Raw genomic sequence first — 24,656 nt, forward strand, 5'->3', positions numbered from 1 at the left:
CTAACAAAAGACCAGTGAACCTGTAGGAACAACTTAGCAACTTGCTCAAATATAGAAATGTCAGTACTCATTTATCTTTGCTTGTTCTTTGTAAAGAGTGCCAATGTCTTAGGTTAATTCAGCATTAAAACTCAACAGTTGGGATGAATTGGGAGATTGGGAATGACATATATACACTAATATGTATAAAATAGATAACTAATAAGAACCTGCTATATAAAAAATAAATAAAATAAAATTTAAAAATTAAAAAAAAAAACCACAACAATTTCCTCTCCTTCATAGTGGAGCAGTACTGTTCTTGCTCTGTTCAGGAAATTATTTGGAAGATTGATGTAGAAAATACCCTTCCTTTCTTTTCTTTCTTTTTTTTTTTTTTAAACCCCCAACTCCCTGAAGGGTTTCAGCAAAGCATTTTTAAAATTTATTATTTATTTATTATTTATTTATTTTTTGGCTGTGTTGGGTATTTGTTTCTGTGCGAGGGCTTTCTCTAGTTGCGGCAAGCGGGGGCCACTCTTCATCGCAATGCGTGGGCCTATCACTATCGCGGCCTCTCTTGTTGCAGAGCACAGGCTCCAGACGCGCAGACTCAGTAGTTGTGGCTCACAGGCCTAGTTGCTCCACGGCATGTGGGATCTTCCCAGACCAGGGCTCGAACCCGTGTCCCCCGCATTGGCAGGCAGATTCTCAACCACTGCGCCACCAGGGAAGCCCTACCCTTCCTTTCTATCTTCATCCAGAATACTGTAGTTCACGTATGTACAAATGTACAGTATTACAAGAGCATCTTACATTGGTACAGAATTTCATACTTTTTAAAGCATCTTCACAATCATCATGACATCTTAGTCTCATGATATATATTTCTAATATCTAATTTATAGATGTAACATAATTTTATAAAACATTTTCACTTCTGACAGTTTTTGAGTTTGTTTCCAATTTTTCTGATGTTGCGAACATTTCTGCTGTTTACTACATATTTCGGCATATATGTAAATTTTTCTGCAAAATAGATACCACATAGAAAGTTTCTGGATCTAAGAGCATGCACATTTAAAAATGTATATGTGTTACACTATCACCCTTTACAAAATTATGTACTAATTTAGAGTCCTATTAACAACATAGGAGAATGCTGTTTTCCACATATCTTTCTCAACACTAAAGAGTACCAATCTTTCTTTTTCTTTCTTTTTAAACTGTAGCATAACATACATAGAGATAGGCCCACAAGTGTGCACCGCTCTTTGAATTCAACCACAAAATGAACACAGCTATGTAACCACCACCCAGATCAAAAGAGAAAACTTTCCTAGCCCTCCAGAAGCCCTAGTGCCTCCTTCCAGTCACTATTCCTGTCCTTCTCAGCAGAGGTACAATCTCACTTGTAACAGCAGAGATTAGCATAGTCTGTTTTTAAACTTTATAAAAAATGGAATCATACGGTATGTATTCTTTTGAGTCTGGCTTCTTTGGCTCAATATTTATTTGGTTGGTTAAATTAGCTATGGTTGGTTAATTGTATGAACTTTTATTCATTAATTTTCATTACTTTCTATGGAAACTTATTTGTGTATGTATCATTATGGTTTAATTTGCAATCTCAAATGAGATTGATCTCCTTGTTTATGTTTATTGGGCATTTAGATATGCACTTTTGTTAAGTCCCTGCTAATGTCTCTTGATTTTGTTTTTCAGTTAGGTCTTCCCTTGTTGATTTGTAGGAACAGTTTATATATTCTTTATTTGAACCCTTTATTCATTATATATTTTACTGATATTTTCTTACTTTGTGCTTCCTTTTTCATCCTTTTTATGGTTTCTTTTCATAAACAGATGTTTTTAATTTTAATGCACACTTGACTCTTGAACAACATGGGTTTGAAATGCAAGGGTCCACTTATACATGGATTTTTTTCAATAGTAAATACTACACTACTACATGATCCATGGTTGGTTGAATTCTTAGATGTGGAACCACAGATATGGAGGGACCTTGTGTACAGAAGGCAAACTATATATTATACTCACATTTTTGGCTGCCCAAAGGGTCAGTGCCCCTACCCCAACGTTGTTCAAGGGTCAACTGTAGTCTACTTTCTCAAGCCTTTACTTTATGAATAAAGCTTTTAACCTTTAACTGCCACCAAGATCATTAAGTTATTTCCTGTATTCTAGAAGTTGCATTATTTTACTTTTTACATTGAGAACTACTGTCCACTTGGAATTAATTTTTGTTCATGGTGCAAAATAGGGGCCTTTTCTGCCCCATATGTATAGTCATTTGACTTACACCAATTATTGAAAACATTCAACTTTTCATATTGTTTTACAGTTCCCTCTTTGTCGTAACTCATGTGTCTAGATATTCATAGATCTACTTCTGGGTTTGATTCTGCTGCTTTGATCTGTGTCCATTTTTGTATCCATACTGACAATGTTGAACTTTGCCTGAGTTCTGTTCCTGGAAAATCGGGACAATTTAAAGAAATCTCCCACTCTTCCTGTTCTGTAAAACCGCTTACTGCAAAGAACCACCCTTCCCTATATGACTTAAAGAGTATTCATAGATAACCCCCCTGTTTGACTTGACAGCACTGTTTGCCAAGTAATTTATTCTAAATTCATCTGCTAATTGAAGTGTTCATCAGTATTAGTTGTCTCTATCCCAAATAATAATAATAATAATAATAATAATAAAAATAAAAACTTCTCATATATCTATGTGGAGCAGGTAGTTACAGCTTGGAACCAGGTACCTAGACTACACTCCCATAGAGCCAAGGAAACAGGGATGTTATCTTTCTTGATGTTTACATTTAAAAGAGATGGTTCCTGGAAAACTTAAGAAAAACACTCTTGAGTTATGAAACTGGCAAGAGGCTTATTTAGCTTTTAAAAATATTTACATTACATCTCAAAGAGAAGAGAAAAAGAATTTATAATTACAAGTTCTCTAAAGGAAATGCTCTAAGATTTGGCACCAGGGAAATTTCAGTTCTTTCCTTCCTTCCTCTGTCCCTCCATCTTTCTTTACTCTCTTTCTTCTTTCTCTCTCTTTCTCCTTTCCTTCCTTCCTTCCTTCCTCCCTCCCTCCCTCCCTTGCTCCCCACCTCTCTCTCTTTCTTTCTTATTGATATATTTTAACATATACCAAACTCATGTATCCAAATTTGTATTCTTCTTAAAGTAATCATATTTGCAAGTATATACTTAATCCAGTGACCCTGCAAATATGCAAAATAATTTTGAGATTCCTTAAAATACTCTTACTGTTAATAATAGCAAACACTTAAATAGCACTTACTATGTACTAGGCATTGTTTTTTTTCTTTGTACAACATAGTGATTCAATAATTTTGCAGATTATACTCCATTTAAACTTATAAAATACTGGCTATATTCCCTGTGCTGTACAATACATCCATGTATCCTATTTATTTTATTCATAGTAGTTTGTACCTCTTATTCCCTATCCCTATGTCACCCCTCCCTCCATCCCTCTCCACACTGGTAACCACTAGTTTGTTCTCTATCTTTGTGAATCTGTTTCTGTTTTGTTATATTCATTCATTTATTTTATTTTTTAGTTTCTACATATTGCATTCTACTGTAAGTGATAACTTACAGTAATTGTCTTTCTCTGACTTATTTCACTAAGAATAATACCCCCCATGTCCATCCATGTTGTTGTGAATGGCAAAATTGACTTCTTTTTTTGTGGCTGAGTAGTATTTTAGATCTATACTTACCCTTACAGTTTCTTCCTTTTGTTATTACTTTACGGTAATAAAGGTTAGACACAGGTTAGACACATTCCCATTCTTTGTTTCATAAATGGTTAGCTGAACTATGTATCCTCATTGATCCCTTGAAACAAAGGACTGTTAGGTAAATTAACCAAAATTCAGTTGAACTTACTTCTCCAAAAGACCCTAAACTTTGATGCACCCTCAACCTTAGCCAATGTTGGCATGTAGACTAGCCCTTCCTTAACACAAAGAAAGACACTTCCTGAACTTGGCTTACTTCTCCCTATAAAAGAAGTCATTTTATGCTTGGCTTTTCAGATGTTCCCAGATCTCTCTATTGCAACAGTCCCCCTCATCCTCTTGCAGTAATCGTTAAAATCTTTCCTAAGTTTGGATTTGTTTTTGTTTGACAACACCATGCTGTATTTATTACCATAGCTTTATAATAAGTCTTAATATCTGGAAGAGTAAAATTTTCCACTTTGTTAGCTCCCCAGTACAGAGTTCTTTTTGGAGAATCTTTTTGGTGAATCTTTCCTAGGGAAATAATCCAAAGTATGTAAAATAGTTAATATTTATCACATTATTTATAAAATTAAAACAACTTTGCATAAATTATCATTTATTTACAAAGACGTAATATTAAACTGCCCTTAAAATGAATAACCAGATTAGATAATGATGATTATCTAATGTTTGTCAAGGGTGACAAACATTGCAATCAACAATTCCTTAAACAATAAAATATTTAAAAGGGGAGGTGAAGAGAAGTATATCTAAAACAGTGCTAAGAAGAAGGACCTTCAAGATGGAGGAGTAAGATGTGGAGATCACCTTCCTCCCCACAAATACATCAAACACATCTACATGTGGAACAGCTCCTACAGAACACCTACTGAACACTGGCAGAAGACCTCAGACTTCCCAAAAGGCAAGAAACTCTCCATGTACCTGGCCGTGTGGCTGACAGGGTCTTGGTACTCTGGCCGGGTGACAGGCCTGAGACTCTGAGGTGGGAGAGCCAAGTGCAGGACATTGGACCACCAGAGACCTCATAATATCAATTGGCAAGAGATCTCCCAGAGATCTCCATTTCAATGCTAAGACCTAGCTCCACTCAATGACCAGCAAGCTCCAGTGCTGGACACTCCATGCCAAACAACTAGCAAGACAGGAACACAACCCCACCCATACGCAGAGAGGCTGCCTAAAATCATAATAAGTTCACAGACACCCCAAAACACACCACTGGATGCAGTTCTGCCCATCAGAAAGACAAGATCCAGCCTCATCCACCAGAGCACATGCACCAGTCCCCTCTGGGCAGACACCAAAAATAACGGGAACTACAAACCTGCAGCCTGCAAAAAGGAGACCCCAAACACAGTAAGTTAAGTAAAATGAGAAGACAGAGAAACACACAGCATATGAAGGAGCAAGATAAAAACCTATCAAACCAAACAAATGAAGAGGAAATAGGCAGTCTACCTGAAAAAGAATTCAGAGTAGTGATAGTAAAGATGATCCAAAATCTTGGAAATAGAATGGAGAAAATACAGAGGCGTTTGACAAGGACCTAGAAGAACTAGAGAGCAAACAAACAATGATGAACAACACAATAAATGAAATTAAAAATTCTCTAGAAGGAATCAATAGCAGAATAACTGAGGCAGAAGAATGGATAAGTGACCTGGAACATAAAATAGTGGAAATAACTACTGCAGAGCAGAAAAAACAAAAAAGAATGAAAAGAGTTGAGGACAGTCTCAGAAACCTCTGGGACAACATTAATCACAACAACATTCGAATTATAGGGGTCCCAGAAGAAGAAGAGAAAAAGAAAGGGACTGAGAAAATATTTGAAGAGATTATAGTTGAAAACTTCCCTAATATGGGAAAGGAAATAGTCAATCAAGTCCAGGAAATGCAGAGAGTCCCATACAGGATAAAGCCAAGGAGAAACACACCAAGACACATATTAATCAAACTATCAAAAATTAAATACAAAGGAAAACTATTAAAAGCAGCAAGGGAAAAGCAACAAATAACATACAGGGGAATCCCCATAAGGTTAACAGCTTATCTTTCAGCAGAAACTCTGCAAGCCAGAAGAGAGTGGCAGGACATATTTAAAGTGATGAAAGGGAAAAACCTATAACCAAGATTACTCTACCCAGCAAGGATCTCGTTCAGATTCGAAGGAGAAATTAAAACCTTTACAGACAAGCAAAAGCTAAGAGAATTCAACAACACCAAACCAGCTTTACAACAAATGCTAAAGGAAATTCTCTAGGCAGGAAACACAGGACAAGGAAAAGACCTACAATAACAAACCCAAAACAATTAAGAAAATGGGAATAGGAACATGCATATTGTTAATTATCTTAAAGGTAAACGGATTAAATGCTCCAGCCAAAAGACATAGACTGGCTGAATGGATATAAAAACAAGACCCATATATATGCTGTCTACAAGAGACTCACTTCAGACCTAGCGACACATATAGACTGAAAGTCAGGGGGTGGAAAAAGGTATTCCATGCAAATGGAAATCATAAGAAAGCTGCAGTAGCAATTCTCATATCAGACAAAATTGACTTTAAAATAAAGACTATTACAAGAGACAAAGAAGGACACTACATAATGATCAAAGGATCAATCCAAGAAGACAATATAACAATTGTAAATATTTATGCACCCAACATAGGAGCACCTCAATACATAAGGCAAGTACTAACAGCCATAAAAGGGGAAATCAACAGTAACACAATCATAGTAGGGGACTTCAACACCCCACTTTCACCAATGGACAGATCATCCAAAATGAAAATAAATAAGGAAACACAAACTTTAAATGACACATTAAACAAGATGGACTTAATTGATATTTATAGGACATTCCATCCAAAAACAACAGAATACACTTACTTCTCAAGTGCTCATGGAACATTCTCCAGGAGAGATCATATCTTGGGTCACAAATCAAGCCTTGGTAAATTTAAGAAAATTGAAATTGTATCAAGTATCTTTTCCGACCACAATGCTATGAGACTAGATATCAATTACAGGAAAAAAACTGTAAAAAATACAAACACATAGAGGCTAAAGAATACGCTACCAAATAACCAAGAGATCACTGAAGAAATCAAACAATACTTAGAAACAAATGACAATGAAAAGATGACACGACAACCCAAAACCTATGGGATGCAGCAAAAGCAGTTCTAAGAGGGAAGTTTATAGCAATACAATCTTACCTCAAGAGACAAGAAACATCTCAAATAAACAACCTAACCTTACACCTAAAGCAATTAGAGAAAGAAGAACAAAAAAAACCTCCAAAGTTAGCAGATGGAAAGAAATCATAAAGATCAGATCAGAAATAAATGAAAAAGGAATGAAGGAAACAATAGCAAAGATCAATAAAACTAAAAGCTGATTCTTTGAGGAGATAAACAAAATTGATAAACCATTAGCCAGACTCATCAAGAAAAAAAGGGAGAAGACTCAAATCAATAGAATTAGAAATGGAAAAGGAGACGTAACAACTGACACTGCAGAAATACAAAGGATCCTGAGAGATTACTACAAGCAACTATATGCCAATAAAATGGACAACCTGGAAGAAATGGACAAATTCTTAGAAAAGCACAACCTTCTGAGGCTGAACCAGGAAGAAATAGAAAATATAAACAGACCAATCACAAGGAATGAAATTGAAACTGTGATTAAAAATCTTCCAACAAACAAAAGCCCAGGACCAGATGGCTTCACAGGCGAATTCTATCAAACATTTAGAGAAGAGCCAACACCTATCCTTCTCAAACTCTTCCAAAATATAGCAGAGGGAGGAACACTCCCAAACTCATTCTGTGAGGCCACCATCACCCTGATACCAAAACCAGACAAAGATGTCACAAAAAAAGAAAACTACAGGCCAATATCCCTGATGAACATAAGTGCAAAAATCCTCAACAAAATACTAGCAAACAGAATGCAACAGCACATTAAAAGGATTATACACCATGATCAAGTGGGGTTTATCCCAGGTATGCAAAGATTCTTCAATATACACAAATCAATCAAAGTGATACACCATATTAACCAACTGAAGGATAAAAGCCATATGATAATCTCAATAGATGCAGAAAAGTTTTCAACAAGATTCAACACCCATTTATGATAAAAACTCTCCAGACAGTAGGCATAGAGGGAACTTACCTCAACATAATAAAGGCCATATATGACAAACCCACAGCCAACATCGTTCTCAATGGTGAAAAATTGAAACCATTTCCACTAAGAGCAGGAACAAGACAAGGTTGCCCACTCTCACCACTATTATTCAACATAGTTTTGGAAGTTTTAGCCACAGCAGTCAGAGAAGAAAAAGAAGTAAAAGGAGTCCAAGTCGGAAAAGAAGTAGTTAAAATGTCACTGTTTGCAGATGACATGATACTATATATACTGAATCCTAAAGATGCTACCAGAAAACCACTAGAGCTAATCAGTGAATTTTGTAAAGTAGCAGGATACAAAATTAATGCACAGAAATCTCTTGCATTCCTATACACTAATGATGAAAAATCTGAAAGAGGAATTAAGGAAATGCTGCCATTTACCATTGCAACTAAAAGAATAAAATACCTAGGACTAAACTTACCTAAGGAGACAAAAGACCTGTATGCAGAAAAGTATAAGACACTGATGAAAGAAATTAAAGATGATACAAACAGATGGAGAGATATACCATGTTCTTTGATTGGAAGAATCAACATTGTGAAAATGACTCTACTACCCAAAGCAATCTGCAGATTCAGTGCAATCCCTATCAAACTACCAATTTCATTTTTCACAGGACAATAACAAAAAATTTCACAATTTGTATGGAAACACAAAACACCCCGAATAGCTAAAGCAATGTTGAGAAAGAAAAACGGAGCTGGATGAATCAGGCTCCTGGACTTCAGACTATACTACAAAGCTACAGTAATCAAGACATTATGGTACTGGCACAAAAACAGAAATATAGATCAATGGAACAGGATAGAAAGCCCAGAGATGAACTCACACACATATGGTCACCTTATCTTTGATAAAGGAGGCAAGAATATACAATGGAGAAAAGAGAACCTCTTCAATAAGTGGTGCTGGGAAAACTGGACAGCTACATGTAAAAGAATGAAATTAGAACACTCCCTAACACCATACACAAAAATAAACTCAAAATGGATTAAAGACCTAAATGTAAGGCCAGACACTATAAAACTCTCACAGGAAAACATAGGCAGAACAGTCTATGACATAAATCACAGCAAGATTCTTTTGGACCCATCTTCTAGAGAAATGGAAATAAAAACAAAAATAAACGAATGGGACCTAATGAAACTTAAAAGCTTTTGCACAGTAAAGCAAACCGTAAACAAGACGAAAAGACAACCCTCAGAATGGGAGAAAATAATTGCTAACGAAGCAACTGACAAAGGATTAATCTCCAAAATATACAAACGGCTCATGCAGCTCAATATCAAAAAAATAAACAACGCAATCCAAAAATGAGCAGAAGGGGCTTCCCTGGTGGCGCAGTGGTTGAGAATCTGCCTGCCAATGCAGGGGACGCGGGTTCGAGCCCTGGTCTGGGAAGATCCCACATGCCGCGGAGCAACTCGGCCCGTGAGCCACAATTACTGAGCCTGCGCGTCTGGAGCCTGTGCTCGGCAACGAGAGGCCGCGATAGTGAGAGGCCTGTGCACCACGATGAAGAGTGGCCCCCGCACCGCGATGAAGAGTGGCCCCTGCTTGCCACAACTAGAGAAAGCCCTCGCACAGAAACGAAGACCCAAAAAAGCCATACATACATACATACATAAAAAGAATGTAAGCAGACAAGAATAGCATTAAAAAAAAAAAAAGGATGTTGTAATTCTCTTCAGAGGTGAATTTAGGAATGATTATTTAAAAAAAAAAAAAAAAAAAAAAATGAGCAGAAGACCTAAATAGACATTTCTCCAAAGAAGATATACAGATTGCCAACAAACACATGAAAGGATGCTCAACATCACTAATCATTAGAGGAGTGCAAATTAAAACCACAATGAGGTATTACCTAACACAGGTCAGAATGGCCATCGTCAAAAAATCTAGAAGCAACAAATACTGGAGAGGGTGTGGAGAAAAAGGAACCCTCTTGCACTGTGGGTGGGAATGTAAATTGATACAGCCACTGTGGAGAAGAGTATGGAGGTTTCTTAAAAAACTAAAAATAGAACTACCATACGACCCAGCAATCCCACTACTGGGCCTATACCCTGAGCAAACCATAGTTCAAAAAGAGACATGTACCACAATGTTCATTGCAGCACTATTTACAATAGCCAGGACATGGAAGCAACCTATGTGCCCATCGACAGATGAATGGATAAAGAAATGTGGCACATATATACAATGGAATATTACTCAGCCATAAAGAGAAACGAAATTGAGTTATTTGTAGTGAGGTGGGTGGACCTAGAGTCTGTCCTACAGAGTGAAGTAAGTCAGAAAGAAAAACACATACCATATATATGGAATCTAAAAAAAAAAAAAAATGGTTCTGAGGAACCTAGGGGCAGGACAGGAATAAAGACACGGACATAGAGAGTGGACTTGAGGACACGGCGTGGGGGAAGGGTAAGCTGAGAAGAAGTGAGAGAGTGGCATTTACATATATACAAATGTAGACTAGATAGCTAGTGGGAAGCAGCTGTATGACACAGGGAGATCAGCTCAGTGCTTTGTGACCAGCTAGAGGGGTGGGATGGGGAGGGTGTGAGGGAGATGCAAGAGGGAATGGATATGGGGATATATGTGTACGTATGGCTGACTCACTTTGTTATACAGCAGAAACTAATACAACATTGTGGGGCAATTATACTCCAATAAAGATGTTAAAAAAAAAAGAGAAATAAAGTTTATGGAACCAAAAAAGTAAAAAAAAAAAAAAAAAGTTATGGTCAGCTTGGGAAGATTCTTTTAACCTCTATTCTCTCCTGCCATACAAATAAACTTTTTTTTTTTGAGATTAAAAAAAATAGAAAAAAAAAAAAATGAACAGTGCTAAAATGGCCAAATTCAAAGCAGAAATACTGGAAAGTTCCTGCAAGACAAAAAACAGATGAGATTGAATTGACAAATACACAAAAGCAGACGACACAATGCCCAAACTATATAGCAGAAAAAACTGATAAAAATATGTAAATGATTGCAAAGTAGTTGCAGAGGTGTGATAATCTTGAGTTAATAAATCCTGATATCAAGAAAAGGCCCTATTCAAAACATCAGAGTAATTAATGAAAAGTATTCAAGACAGCTTGGCCAAGTGTCAATTCTACTCCATTTTATCCTTCCTGAACTGTTAGTAGCAGTGGTATTAGACTCTAACTTGAAACCCTGATTATAGTATGAATTCTGGTACAAAGGACTCCCAGAGGAGCTTGGGACAGGAGAAGAAAAATAACTTATATGACCCATTCCTCCTCTCCCCAAGGGAATAACGAGCTCTCATACCCAGGAGGTGAAATACCTGTGACTCCATACAACCCCATCCTCTACATCTTCCCCCAAACAAAAAGGGGAAGGTTCCTTCCATAATCAGAGCCTGTATTGAGGCAAAGCAGACTCTGTTAAATTGTGACTTGAAAAAAATATAGAAAGCATAAAGTTCTGAAATGTGTGTTTCTTTATGCTTACCTTATAGGTTTATTATATTCTCTCACGGTGTCCTTTTGGCATAGAGGATGGGAAGAAAAGGTTTGGGATTGAAAGACTGCTAAATTCTCACACTTATTCATCTGCCTTTCCACTCCATGATGTAAGTATGTGCTTGGTCTTGAAATACTGAGCCCGTTTTCCCTTTCCCACATTCAGAGGCTGCCTTGTTGGGAGAAGGAATCTTCCATTTGCTTCCTGTTTTATGACAGGTTGCTTAATCTCGTTCATGTTGGGAAAATCCCCACAGACTCCCTAGGTCCAAGCTGAGAACTATGCTGAAACACATAGTTAATACCTCTCTACGTTGAGATTTCAGTGGAAATTCATTTAAAAATTATTACATTTGCACATGAATTTTCTTTAGAACCCATATTGAAAATAGCAGTTATATTAAAACAACATTTTAGAACATAACTTTTGGAAATTTCTATCCATCAAATCTTTTCTTATTTATAAAGTTTTTAAGTTGTGAAGGACTTAAATTGCATGCATTCATGTATTCATTCATCAAATGTATAATTGGTTTTAATTATATGTAAAGCATTCTATTAGGTATTACTGGAACACAACCATGAATCCAAGCTCACAGACTAGGAATTTCTGGGAAATAAAGCAGAAGTACAACTTCAAAACAAGCTAAAGACTTCAGTCCATAAGAAAGTTTCAGACAAACAACCGAGATTCTGGAGTAGGATTGAGGCTGGCGGATCATGTACAAAAACATTGAGTTCAACAAAGAAGTGACATTTTATAAGGTGCACCCATTTAACCAAACCTAAAATTTGGCTTGTCAACCGAGATAGCCTAGTTTCTGGGGGTTTCTGAGAGAAACCTTTCCTTTTGGATATTCAGTGTTTAAATTTCATCACCTGTTGTCAGTAGATATTATTTGGCTGAACACATATAAACTAGTTTGGATCATCTCCTGGAACCTTGGTGTCCTTTTTTCCTGTTTAACTCTGCTATACTCATAAAGACTTTTTGATGATGACCTCTTTTCGAGAAACACATTCCTTTGGAATATAAAAGAACGAGGTATTTCTATTTAAACAAGTGGCATCTAAATCATTGCCCTTTTTTTAAATTTTATTTTTAATTTTTAAATTTTTATTTTATTATTTATTTATTGGCTGCATTGGGTCTTCGTTGCTGCGCGTGGGCTTTCTCTAGTTACAGCAAGCAGGGGCTACTCTTCGTTGCAGTGTGTAGGTTTCTCATTGTGGTGGCTTCTTCTTGTGGAGCACGGGTTTCTAGGCACGCAGGCTTCAGTAGTTGCAGTACACAGGCTCAGTAGTTGTGGCTCCCGGGCTCTAGAGTGCAGGCTCAGTAGTTCTGGCACACAGGCTGAGTTGCTCCTCGGCATGTGGGATCTTCCCAGACCACGGATCGAACCCGTGTCCCCTGCATTGGCAGGTGGATTCTTAACCACTGTGCCACCAGGGAAGTCCTGCCCATGTTTTTGAAAATGATGTTGCTGTCATCGTTTCCAAAAGCCCAAAGCCAGTCTCTCTCTTTTCCAGCTTTCCTCTGTCAATATTTATTCAACAGTATGTTAACTGTTGACTCTAGGTCTGTTCAACATTGGTTAGTTGATTATCTTTGGTATGTTAGTGGAATTTTCCAAAATGAGTGGCAATTCTCAACACTAGTATCAATTCAGGAGAATTTAACTTGTGTTAGAGAAACTACCCCACCCCGCATTCACACATACACACATTTTTCCCTGGGGCAAAAGAACTTCTAGGGGATTATGGATTCTAAATAATGCCACAGCGTTTGATCAAGTAGAGAGATCTATGGCGGGTTAATAAACACTTTGCTACACATTCTTTGTTAATCATTCTTCGCAAAAGGGCTCATTCTTTTTTTGAAGATTTTGAGGATTTTTTTGTTTGTTTGTTTGTTTTTAGGGCATTGATTCTTTTCTTACTCTCACCAGGTCATAAAGCCAAACTGTCCTCAGTCACCAGCAATTTTACTCCATATATCTAGCCTTCCAGCAGAGCCCTCCACGGTCACTAGAAAATCAGTGTTACTGAGCTCTTGCTACAGAGAGCTATCATTTACTATTAATTTTACCTTTTTTCCTTTCTTCTCTCCTGAATACAGGTTTAGGTACTCGATTTTTCTCTTATGTGCTTTAAAGAACCTTTTTATTTTTTTTAAAGATATGCAAATAGGCAGCTTTTTTCTTTTTTTCTATTTCATTTCTCAAGATTCAGTAGGACAAGCTATAGAAGAAGACAAAATTTGGAATCTGGATGATATAAAATCTTATACCTTGTCATACAGAGATTTTCATATGTGCTTAATTTTAGATTGGGTGTTTGCTCAGTGTTGTCTTCAGTAGTTTACTTGTCTAGGCAAACAGTTAAAGAGAAAATATTGAACAGCTATGTGTAGACAGTGCCCTGCTAGGCCCTAATTAACTTTATATTAATACGCCTACTCAGTACCTAAAAATGGGGAAGGAACTTACACGTGAAACAATATTGAGGCTTTTAAGTGCTAAAGTCTGTTGTATATTTTAAATTCTTTGGGAAACAGATATCAGTGATGGCCAGTGAAGACAAGACAGGTTGCCTAGAGGAGATTCCAGTCATAGCTGTGTGACTTTGGATCATTCACTTAACTTTGCTTGGGGTTCAGTTTTTCCATATATAAAATAAAAATGTCAGCCTATTTCCAAAGTCCCAGCCAGTGATACAGTTGTGGGAATCCCTGAGCTGTGACTGTTGGAATTTGAGTAGAGATGAAAGGAGGACTCCAGGTCAAAGGAGCAGCTTGAGTAAAGCCAAAGTCTCAGACTTCAACTTGTGTTTTTAGATAGCTGGGTGTGAAAATTTAATAAATAAAGCACTATTATTTTCATTTATTGTAGAGTGTAGCAAATGTACTACACTCTACAATACACTAAGTGATTTAGTAACTTACATCAATAGAATATGAAAATCCAAATCGAAAAGTGAAAGAGAACATTTGCCTCATTCACTAGCCTTTTTATAAAAGCAGTGTTCCTTTATCCACCCTTGTCTTTTGCTTTGTCATTCAGTAATTTCTTCTTGCGTGTCTGTAGGGTCAATACTGGAAGCCATCAGAACCTCCTAATCCTGTCAATGAAAGGTACACACTTTGCCAGAACTGGGCTCGGTTTTCCTATTTTTACAAGGAACAGCCTTTTAATTTGATTAGGTAAGTTTCTTACACAGAATAAAACTGATTAAAACTTGATTATGTGGTTTTTATTCACAATGGCATCGTATTCCTTTCTTTTTACTACTATTCTCACCCACTACATTTCCCATCTTCCCAGTTTTGTATCTACGCTACCATTTAGTCATTCATCTGTGAGCAAAATGCTGTTGCCAGAATGGTCTTAACCACAGTGCAGAGATAGCTTGATGGTTCAGAAGTTGGGCCTTAGCATTTAGGTAGATGGGGTTCAAATCCAAGCCCTTTCTCTTAGAAGCATATAAATATGGTCAGGTTATTTAACCTCTATGAGACTCATATCTGTAAAATAGGAACAGCAACAGTACTTTCCTTATGGGGTTATTTGATAGTTAAATGATATATGTATATTTTCTTAGCATGGGGTTAGCACTTAGTGTTTAACACAATTATTTTTTGTTTGTTTGTTTTCCTCTGAGTCTAGGAATTTAGAAGATAGCAGAAAGGTTATGTATGGATGTTTGTGTGTGTATTGATCTCAGAAAGCTGTGAAGGCAATTGTTCTATTATCTCAATTCTTTAGACAGTTTCATTAGCTATGCAAGAAGACTATGGTTGCAGGTTCTTGCTTTGAACCATGACAATATTACATGCATACAGGATGTTAGGAGACTCCTGCTATGATTTCAATAAAGAAAGCATCAGATTACAGAGCCCTGGTTGCTAGAAGCAGTAGTTTTGCTCAGTGGGGTATGCTTTCACTGCTCTGCTTGCACAGCGTCACAGCCTCCTTTTTGTGAGGCTGACTTTGATGTCTACATCCAAACCAAGTGAAATGTTATTCCAACAGTTTCATTTAAGGCAAATAAGAGGGGAAATTTTTAAGAATAAATAGAAGGCAACTAGCATATAAACTGTGGTTTCCGTAAATCTTTATATGAACTCTTGATTGGATGGATATTTTAATTGTTCTGATTAATGGCCATTTAATTTTTTTAATTATAAAAGTAGGACATGTATCTAAAAAATTGCAAGCAATAAAGAGATGGGCAAAGTTTTAAGTAAAATTACACCTCCATTGAATTCCACAGAAGTAACTATGGCTATTCGGTAATAGCCATTCAGTCTTATTTGTATGTGCATGCGTAGTAAAATACATACACTTTTTCTTTTTTCCTGGAGCAATGGAATCTTTGTTTACTTTTTTGCTAAGATCTTCTTTTATCACTAAATAGTATATTATTGGCATACTTCCCTTTGAGTACACACAGATCTATCTTGTGCTTTTTAACAGAACACAGGGTACCATATTATAAATTTTGCATAACTTATTTGTCTATTCTTCTACTGAAAAAGATTAGGCTGTTTCAAATTTTTCACTATTACAATTAGTGCCCTTGGAGAATATTTTCATGGTATGTTTTCAAAAAAGCAAAGTTGTCAGAATGAGGTTTACATATTTTACATTGTTCAAAATATATTGAGAGTATTTAGCTGTCTACAGATGTTTCTGCTGTAAATATTCCCCAAAGGTTTGTACTTATAACCCTTGATATAGACAAATGCATTACATCTCAGGTCAGTACCGTGTTAACACTTGCTGATTTTCTTTTACAACAAAGTGGAAGCTCAGATTTTTTCATCAGATCGCAGTATCTAGCTTAAATTTAATAACATTTTAAAGCTTTTCATCCTATTATTATAACTTTTCATTTATAGCAAATGATACTGCTTTTCCATTTTAGTAATGAAATAATTTTTTAAATAAATTAAAAATTTTGACACAATTTAATATAAAGAATTGATAGCTAGGTGTAAAGTTTTTAACTAGGTAATCGAAAAGACAAGAAAGGAAACACTATATTATCGCAGAGGGAGAAACTGCAGAAAACAGCTCTTATTCCTAAGGTTTCTTCTCAGTGATTATGTAGGATAATATCCTTATTCTTAGTAATAGACAATAAAGTATTTAAGGGTAAAGGACCATGATGTACATATTCAACCAACTTACTTGCAAGTGGTTCAGAAAAAGGCATATATATATGGGGAAATATAATATATGAAGTGAGATAAAATGCAAATGGAACAATATTTTTACAATAAAAGAATTAAAGGATATATGGGTATTATTTGAATTATTCTTGTAACTTTATTATATATTTGAAATTATTCCAAAGAAAAATCTTTAATAAAAGGAGAGTCCAGAAATAGATCCACATATATATAGTCAATTGATTTTCAACAAAGGTGCCTGGTCATTCATTGGGGAAAGGATAGTCCTTTCAACATATGATGCTAGAACAAGTGGCTATCTACATGAAAAATGTGAATCTTACTTCTTTCCTGTACAAAAATTTAAACTAACTTGAAATGGATGAGAGAACTAATTGTAAGCATTACAACTATAAAACTTCTAGGAGAACATATAGGAGAAAATTGTATGTGGTTTGGAGTTAGGCATGGACTTTTCAGATCAAACGCAAAAAGCACAATTTAAAAAAATGTATAAATTTAACTTCATTAAAATTAAAAATGTATGCTCTTTAAAAGACAGTTACAAAAATAAAAAGGCAAAACACAGACTGGAGAAAATACTTGCAACACACATATCAGTAAAGGACTTTTATCCAGAATATTTAAGGAACTTTTGCAACTCAATAATAAGACAAAATTTAAAAGAGACAAAAGATAAAAGATTCATCACCAAAGGAATATATTTATGGATTGCCAATAAGTACATCAAAAGATGTACAACATCTTTATTCACTAAGGGGATAAAAATTAAAATGTCATTAAGATACCACCACACACACACTAGTATAGCTAAAATCTAAAAGATTGGCAGCAATAAGTGCTATCAGGGATGTGGAACAACTTGAAATCTCAAACGCTGGTGGTGGAAAGGCGAAATGGTATAGCAACTTTAAAGAAACAACTTTGACAGTTTCTTATAAAGTTAAATATGCACTTTCTATTCTACTTGTCCCAAAACTATTATTAAAATGTTTATCACTGCCTCAGTGATTTGAGGTACCATCTTTATCATATACTCGATTTCTATATGCAGTTGAGTTGCTTTCTGGATGTTCTGTCTATTCTGTTGATCTAGCTAACTATCCATGCAGGCTGTTTATTTAATTTAATTTTTATTTTATATTAGAGTATAGTTGATTTGCAATGTTGTGTTAGTTTCAGGCATGCAGCAAAGTGATTCAGAAGGCTCTTTTAATTGTAGTGGCTTACCTCTAGTATGTTTTAATATCTAGTTGGGCTAATACCTCACCATAGCTCTTACTCTCAGTGTTTCCTTTTACATTCTACATGTTTATTTTTCCATATAAACTTTAGTATCAACTTGTCTAGCTTGTTACTAAAAAAGATGGTTGGTATTTTTATGGGGTCAAATTAAGTTTATAAATTAACTTAGGTAGGCTGGTATTTTGATGATGAGACATTCTAATCAAGGAAAAGTTGTCAAGGGAAAGGTATGTCTTAGTTTAAGCGTACTTTGGGGATTTTCAGGAGTGTTATAGAGTTATAAAACTTTCTTAAGTTTAATCCTAAGTATTTTATATTTTTGTTGCTATTATAAATTATGTATTTACTTACATGTTATATGTTATTGTCTTCTGAGTGTTAGTTTTATATTCTAATGCCTTGATGAATTCTTTATTGAATTAGTTTTATTGATTCATTAAGGCTATCCAGGTATATTATCATGTAATCTTTAAATAGAAATATTTTACTTTTCTTTACCAATTCTTATGTCTATAATTATTTTCTTTTATTCAATTCATTGGCTGATAATTACAGAACAATGTTGAATAATAGTTGGTGTCTTTGCCTTGTTCCTGATCTTAGTGGAAATGCCTCTGGTGTGTCCTCATTTAGTAGGAAATTCTTTTGCCTTTGTACATTACTTTATCATCTTGACTGGGGCCTTGGAGAGTTTTGTTTGCTTGTTTGTTTTAAAGTCTGATTGTTTCAACACATTATGTCTTGGAATTGGTTGTTCTAAGTCAGTTTTCCCTGTTCCTGGTGGATTCTTTAAATATGTATCTTTTATTTTGTTTATTTTGTTTGTTTGTTTGTTTTTCTGGAAAGTGTTCTTGGGTTATAGTTTTAAAATATAATTATTTTCCAGTGCTTTGATTATTTTCTTTGGACTCCAGTTATCTGTATGTTAGGTCTTTTTTGCCTGTCTTCATATCAAACAATTTTCCTGAGACCCTTTTTACTTCTCTATGTCATTTTCATTCTTTTGATAGGTATCCTGTTTTTTGTATCATCTTTTATTAGATTTTCACTTGGTGTCCATTTATTCTCTCTTGAATACCTCATAATTTCATCGTCAGTTCTGACATGATCTTATAGCGTTCTTCTCTTTCCTCTGTTTTTTGGTTTCTTTCATCTCTTGTTTTATTTATTCCTGTTTTTTCCCACTTCTCTTCTTATTTTTATATTTCTGATATTTTCTTGCATTTGCAGTTATTTATTTGAGAACATTTAATTCAGTTTGTACTGCTTTTTTACAGTATTCCTCATGTTCTTTGGGGAGAATTTTCATTAGCTGAAGCTCTTTGTTTCACATTTTCAGTTTTTTTTAAACATAATTTTGTATAGTATGCTCTGCTTTTTTCTGTTTGTGTTTAATTCATGGAGTTTCTAGCATTAGAGTACACTCTTCTGTTAGTTTTTTTCCCTATTCCATGCAGTTTCTTTCATGGATGATATCCTGTGCTTGTCATACGCTTTTTCTTTCATTTCTATAGAATCCTAACTCTCTCTCTTTTCTGCCACTTTTAAGAAGTACCACCCTTTATATCTGATTCTTCCCCAGAAACATTGCTTTTCTGAGGCTGCCACTTCTAGGCTTACTCATTTTCAGATCCCTTTCTTTTAGTTAGTACTACGAATTACCAAGTCCCAACATGTGTTCAGTATTATGGCATTTAGTTAGACTTTTTCCCAGGGATTATTTTGTCTGTGTTTGTCTAATGTCCCCACCCTACTTTACATGTTTTCCCTAGAATTTCTTAAGCATCTTCTTCACTGCTCTCTGTACCTCAGGTATGGCAGCTGGTAATAGGTACTCAGTTGGAACTGGGTTTATTTATTTACTTACAGGTAATTTGAAGATCATGGTGTTCTCTGTCATGATGCTTGAAGGCCTGTATCAGGTGTGCTTTTATTTCCTCTCCTTGTTGATTTTATGGTTTTACGAAAGATTTTTATGGGAAGACTTGATAAAAATAAAAATATCCTTAAAAGTAGAAAGGAATTGTCTATAGATGCATAATTACAATGCCCACATTCCTTTAATGAGCATTTATTTAGCATCACTAGATATCAGCAAGAGGCTAGAGCTATAAAGGTAGTCAGAACGTGGTTTCCTAACACAAAGATATTTGCAGGAAGACACACAAATGCATAATAATTACAGCAGAGTGATACTCATGAAAGAACAGAGCACAGAGGAAAGAGCACCTACCTTTATGACAACCTCAGGGAAAGTTTCACAGTGCTTATTCTTGAGTGTGTCTTGAGAGAAGTAGCAGGTTGCTAGGTAAACAAGTTAGGTAAGAATATCCCAGATAGAGAGAACAAGTACAGAGCACTGGGCTAAAGAAGAGCATTGTGCATTTAGTTCTTCATTTAGGAAGTGTGGCTGGTAAGATTTGAATGTTTATCAGTAAAAAATCATGAAGAACACTGCTAAGATGAAAGGACAAAACCTTTGAAGGAGGAAACGGTCATTGTTTAATCTTGTGCTTTAGAAACATTACTCTCTTGGCAACAGGACAGATAGTAGAAGGATGCAAGACCGAAGTCAGGGAAGTAAGGAGGCTGTTAAAATTTTCCAGTAATAGATATTGAAGGTCATATCCAAGGCACTGGTAAAAGGAAAGAGGAGACTATGAATTAGAAAAAGGCTTTTACGGGACTTCCCTGGTGGTCCCAATGGTTAAGACTCTGCGCTTCCAGTGCAGGGGGTGCAGGTTCAATCCCTGGTCGAGGAACTAAGATCCCACATGCCTTGTGACACAGCCAAAAAAAAAAAAAAAAAAAGAAAAGAAAGAAAGAAAGAAAGAAAGAAAGGAAAAAGACTTTTATGACAGAATTTATTGGACCTAGTGGATTGGATATAGAGAGTTAAAAAAAAAAAAGGATGACTAGGGGTGCCTAGAAAGAGATTTAGAATATAGGATTTGAATTCCTAGATTTCACATATTTCATGTTATCTCTACACCAAACTTAAGTTCCATGTCCAAATATTTGTAAATATTTTTACTGCCTTTTGGGTACTGATCATTTTGTCATATTAGATTATATTTTTTCAGGGAGAACCGGGAATACCAAGGTTACCATCATTGGTTTATTAGTCTTCAATTTTATATGCCTTCTGATCCCATTTTTTCTTTCCAACTTAAGAGCTCCAAATAATTTTTCTTTTGATATCATCTATTGGGATGGCTTAATGCTTATAAATAAAATTGATATACTGCTATATAGCAAATAGGTTAGAACAAATATGTTTACAGTGACTATAATGGTGCTATTAAAAACCTAGATAGTGTAATCGCTAAGCTAAGTTTCTCAGATGTCCATGAATTCATGATAAAAATGAATCTCTTTAGACGAAATGTTTTTGCGTTTTGTTCATTCATTCCTCAAGCCTGTATTTATTTCAATTCCATCATCATTGTTTTGATTATTTGCTATGTCTCAGACTAAGTACTAAGTCCTGGGAATACAAAATTAGACCAAGGCCTTCTCACAAGATCTCACAACCAAGACTATTGAATGTCTTCTACCTATGAGATGCCCTGTTAAATGTTATGGGGCCATAGATGAGTGCAAAATCTAGCAAGTAAAATGGACAGGTTAAGAAATACCATAAGTGTAAATAAAAGGCAAATTTTTCTAAAAAATTAATACTCGAAGTATTTATTCTCTTTATGTTTGATACTTTACATAGTATCTCATATTATTGGCTTTTTCTCATTTTCTTTGTTTTGAATAATAAGAATTTAACATCTTAAACGTTATTTCAATAATATGTAAATAATATATACATATTTACCATAATACAAATCTAAGACATGTCTCTTGCTTTTTGGATTCTTAAGAGATGGTTTAGTTGTTAATCTATTATTAAGCTCCCCAAATCCAAAATTTAGTAAAATTATTTCTATAATTCCATATATAACAAATGTTCATTTGAGCATTTCTCTTTTTGAGAATCTTTTAAATACTAATTAAAGGTCTGGAGTTCTTGAGGACTTTTTTTTAATTCTCAAGGAATAAGATTCTTGAAATTTGAAAGGAAGAAAAATGTAGTTCTTTGAAATATCCAGTTTCTTTATGAATTCCCAAATAATTTTTTGGTTAAGTGTATAGCAGTAATATTGATGTTTTACCTTAAAAATTATTGATTCTATAATTTTTAAAACATCAAATGGAAATACACACGGTGAATAGTAAATGTTCCCAAATCAAATATTTTTATTCGTTTTTTTAGATTTTGATGTTATGCAGTATTATAATAATTGCTATGTTTTTCAGCAAAAACGAAAAAAAGAGAAAAAGCAAGTTTGCTCATCCTGTGTGAGTGAACCTAAGGAAGTTGTAAATGGTAAATTAACAAGGGAATACAATGGAATTATAATTTAATTTCAAGTTTATAGTAATTTGAAAAGCAGAACAAGGGAAAACAACAATGTAAAAATGTTTATTATCACTGAAAATAATGAAAAAATGAAAGAATGAAAGATGGTACAAGCAGAAAGATGCCTGTTTCATTAGAAAAGATTAGAAACTTTGAAAACTGAAGAATGGGAGATTCAATAAAATTAATATTGAGTGAAAAAAAACTTAAAAACCTACTCATTGGGAAATTATGTTAAGTAAGTTTATGTTATGTAAAATTTAAACCCTTTATGTTTAGATTTGCCTGTTTTTTGAGCATGTGTGGAAATTACAATTTAATAAAAGGTGCTATAATAGATTTATATATATCATGCTATTAGAGCCCAAAAGGGATACATCTCTCTGTCTAGGAAACTGTGGAAAGACTTCATGGATTTAGTGAGCTGAGCTCTACGTGAATAAGGGAGAAGATTAACCTATTTTGTATTGTTTTTTAAAAAACCTGGTTTTATGAGGCAGAGAAAACCTTGTTCTCTGGTTCTTTGAGAGATTCCTTAAGGAGAGAGTCGGTTTAAAAAACAACAGAAAAAAACCCCTAAAAAGTGGTTATAAGACTTGAACATTTATGCCAACTAATGCTGTCACTTTTTAACTCTTTGTAAAGCAAGTGCTGAACTGTATATTTTATGGAACTTTATTAAACACTCATTTTTGATTCCTTGGTTTGCACCCTGTCTTACAATTCTATAAGCATCCATCAGCGGTCCAAATTCAGAGGAAGATGGAAGTTCATACATACAACCAACCACTCTCATCTGTTGTGGTCTGAGTACATTCTTCAATTTTAGAGAGAGATAAAGCAAAAGTCCATGCACAGATTGTGGATGTGATTTTGATTTGTTAATTGCTAGATGAATGTTCTGCACTTTATTTCAAAACATTTAAACTCTCTTTAAAATTTAAAAGCTTTTCAAATTACCTGATTATTTCAAAAGTAAATCTTAACTTCCACTCAGTTGGCTTCTTACTTACATGTGTTGTCTCTTTTAATCCTTACACTAATTCTATGGATAAGCATTATCGGGCATTTTATGATGTGGAAACTAAAGTTTAGAAAGTTTAGTAACTTTATCAAAATTACACAGCTGGAAAGCAATGGAGCCAAAATTAGAATTCAAGTTTGTCTGAATACAAAACCAAGACTCTCAGAACTGTATCATTCTTACAACCTCTGATTCTCTTTTTACCCTCTTTCATAGGGATTATTACGGAGAAAAAGTTGGCATCTATTTTGTCTTTCTCGGATTTTACACAGAAATGCTGTTTTTTGCAGCTATAGTTGGCTTAGCTTGTTTTATTTACGGCTTATTATCGATGCATGATAACTCAAGCAGGTGAGTGCAACTGAGTTGCCCAAATAGAGAATCTTATGCTAACTGAAACTGTTGCTATTATTTTTCTGGAATTTGTGTCAGAATGTTTCCTATGGCAGCAGATAATTGATATTTCTGAAAAAGACCCAAACATAGCAGCTAGCCCTCACCTGGTGCTTTATGGAAAATTTGTTTTTAATGATGGGCTCTAAAGATTCTGTTCCTCAAAGCGTGATTTGATCTACAAAAATGGCTAGTTCATTTCCCCTTGTGCCATATATAAGAAGCTGTATAAAGTTGTTCCAATAAGAACAGCTTTGGACTTTCACCCAAACATGTCACTTTTAAAATAACTTTGCTCTTGGGAATTCTCTGGCAGTCCAGTGGTTAGGACTCCCCACTTCCACTTCTGGTGGCATGGGTTCAATCCCTGGTCGGGGAACTAAGATCCCACATGCCATGCCGTGTGGACAAAACAAAACAAAACAAAAACTTTCCTTTTCCCTCTGCAGCACTGAGATCTGTGACCCTGAGATTGGGGGTCAGATTATCATGTGCCCACTCTGTGATGTAATGTGTGACTATTGGAGACTAAATTCTACGTGTTTGGCTTCAAAGGTACGTATGTATTGTGGTATGTTGAAAAGACTTGCAATTTCCCTCCCTCATTTGATACTAAGTAGTCTTTGTGATGTTGTTATTGTTTTACAGTTCTCCCATTTATTTGACAATGAGTCAACAGTGTTCTTTGCAATATTCATGGGAATTTGGGGTGAGTAAATAGTTACATAAAAACAGCTTTCTCCATGTTATCTGTTTTATGGCCATTCATATAACATATACAGTTGGCATACCTTATAAACCAAAGGTGATTTTACATCTTTATGTCTTTGCTAGCATCAGTACACTAATGGAGTCCACACCAATGGTCATTTGTCTTGATCCTTGGTCCAGAA

The 24,656-nt window shown here is 35.1% G+C and overlaps 1 protein-coding gene across 6 annotated transcripts in view; it reads left to right on the plus strand.

The window, feature by feature from the left end:
* Window positions 1-24,656, plus strand: part of ANO5 (anoctamin 5) — a 100,193-nt gene that overhangs the window by 42,646 nt on the left and 32,891 nt on the right. For all 6 annotated transcript variants that reach the window (XM_059931269.1, XM_059931270.1, XM_059931274.1 and 3 more), the window contains 5 exons: window positions 11,493-11,606; window positions 14,583-14,698; window positions 23,587-23,721; window positions 24,213-24,318; window positions 24,412-24,472. In XM_059931269.1, coding sequence (XP_059787252.1) covers window positions 11,493-11,606; window positions 14,583-14,698; window positions 23,587-23,721; window positions 24,213-24,318; window positions 24,412-24,472 — 532 coding nt within the window. The remainder of the gene's footprint in view (window positions 1-11,492; window positions 11,607-14,582; window positions 14,699-23,586; window positions 23,722-24,212; window positions 24,319-24,411; window positions 24,473-24,656) is intronic.

Source organism: Balaenoptera ricei, chromosome 8, assembly GCF_028023285.1.
Source record: "Balaenoptera ricei isolate mBalRic1 chromosome 8, mBalRic1.hap2, whole genome shotgun sequence".
NCBI classification, from domain to species: domain Eukaryota; kingdom Metazoa; phylum Chordata; class Mammalia; order Artiodactyla; family Balaenopteridae; genus Balaenoptera; species Balaenoptera ricei.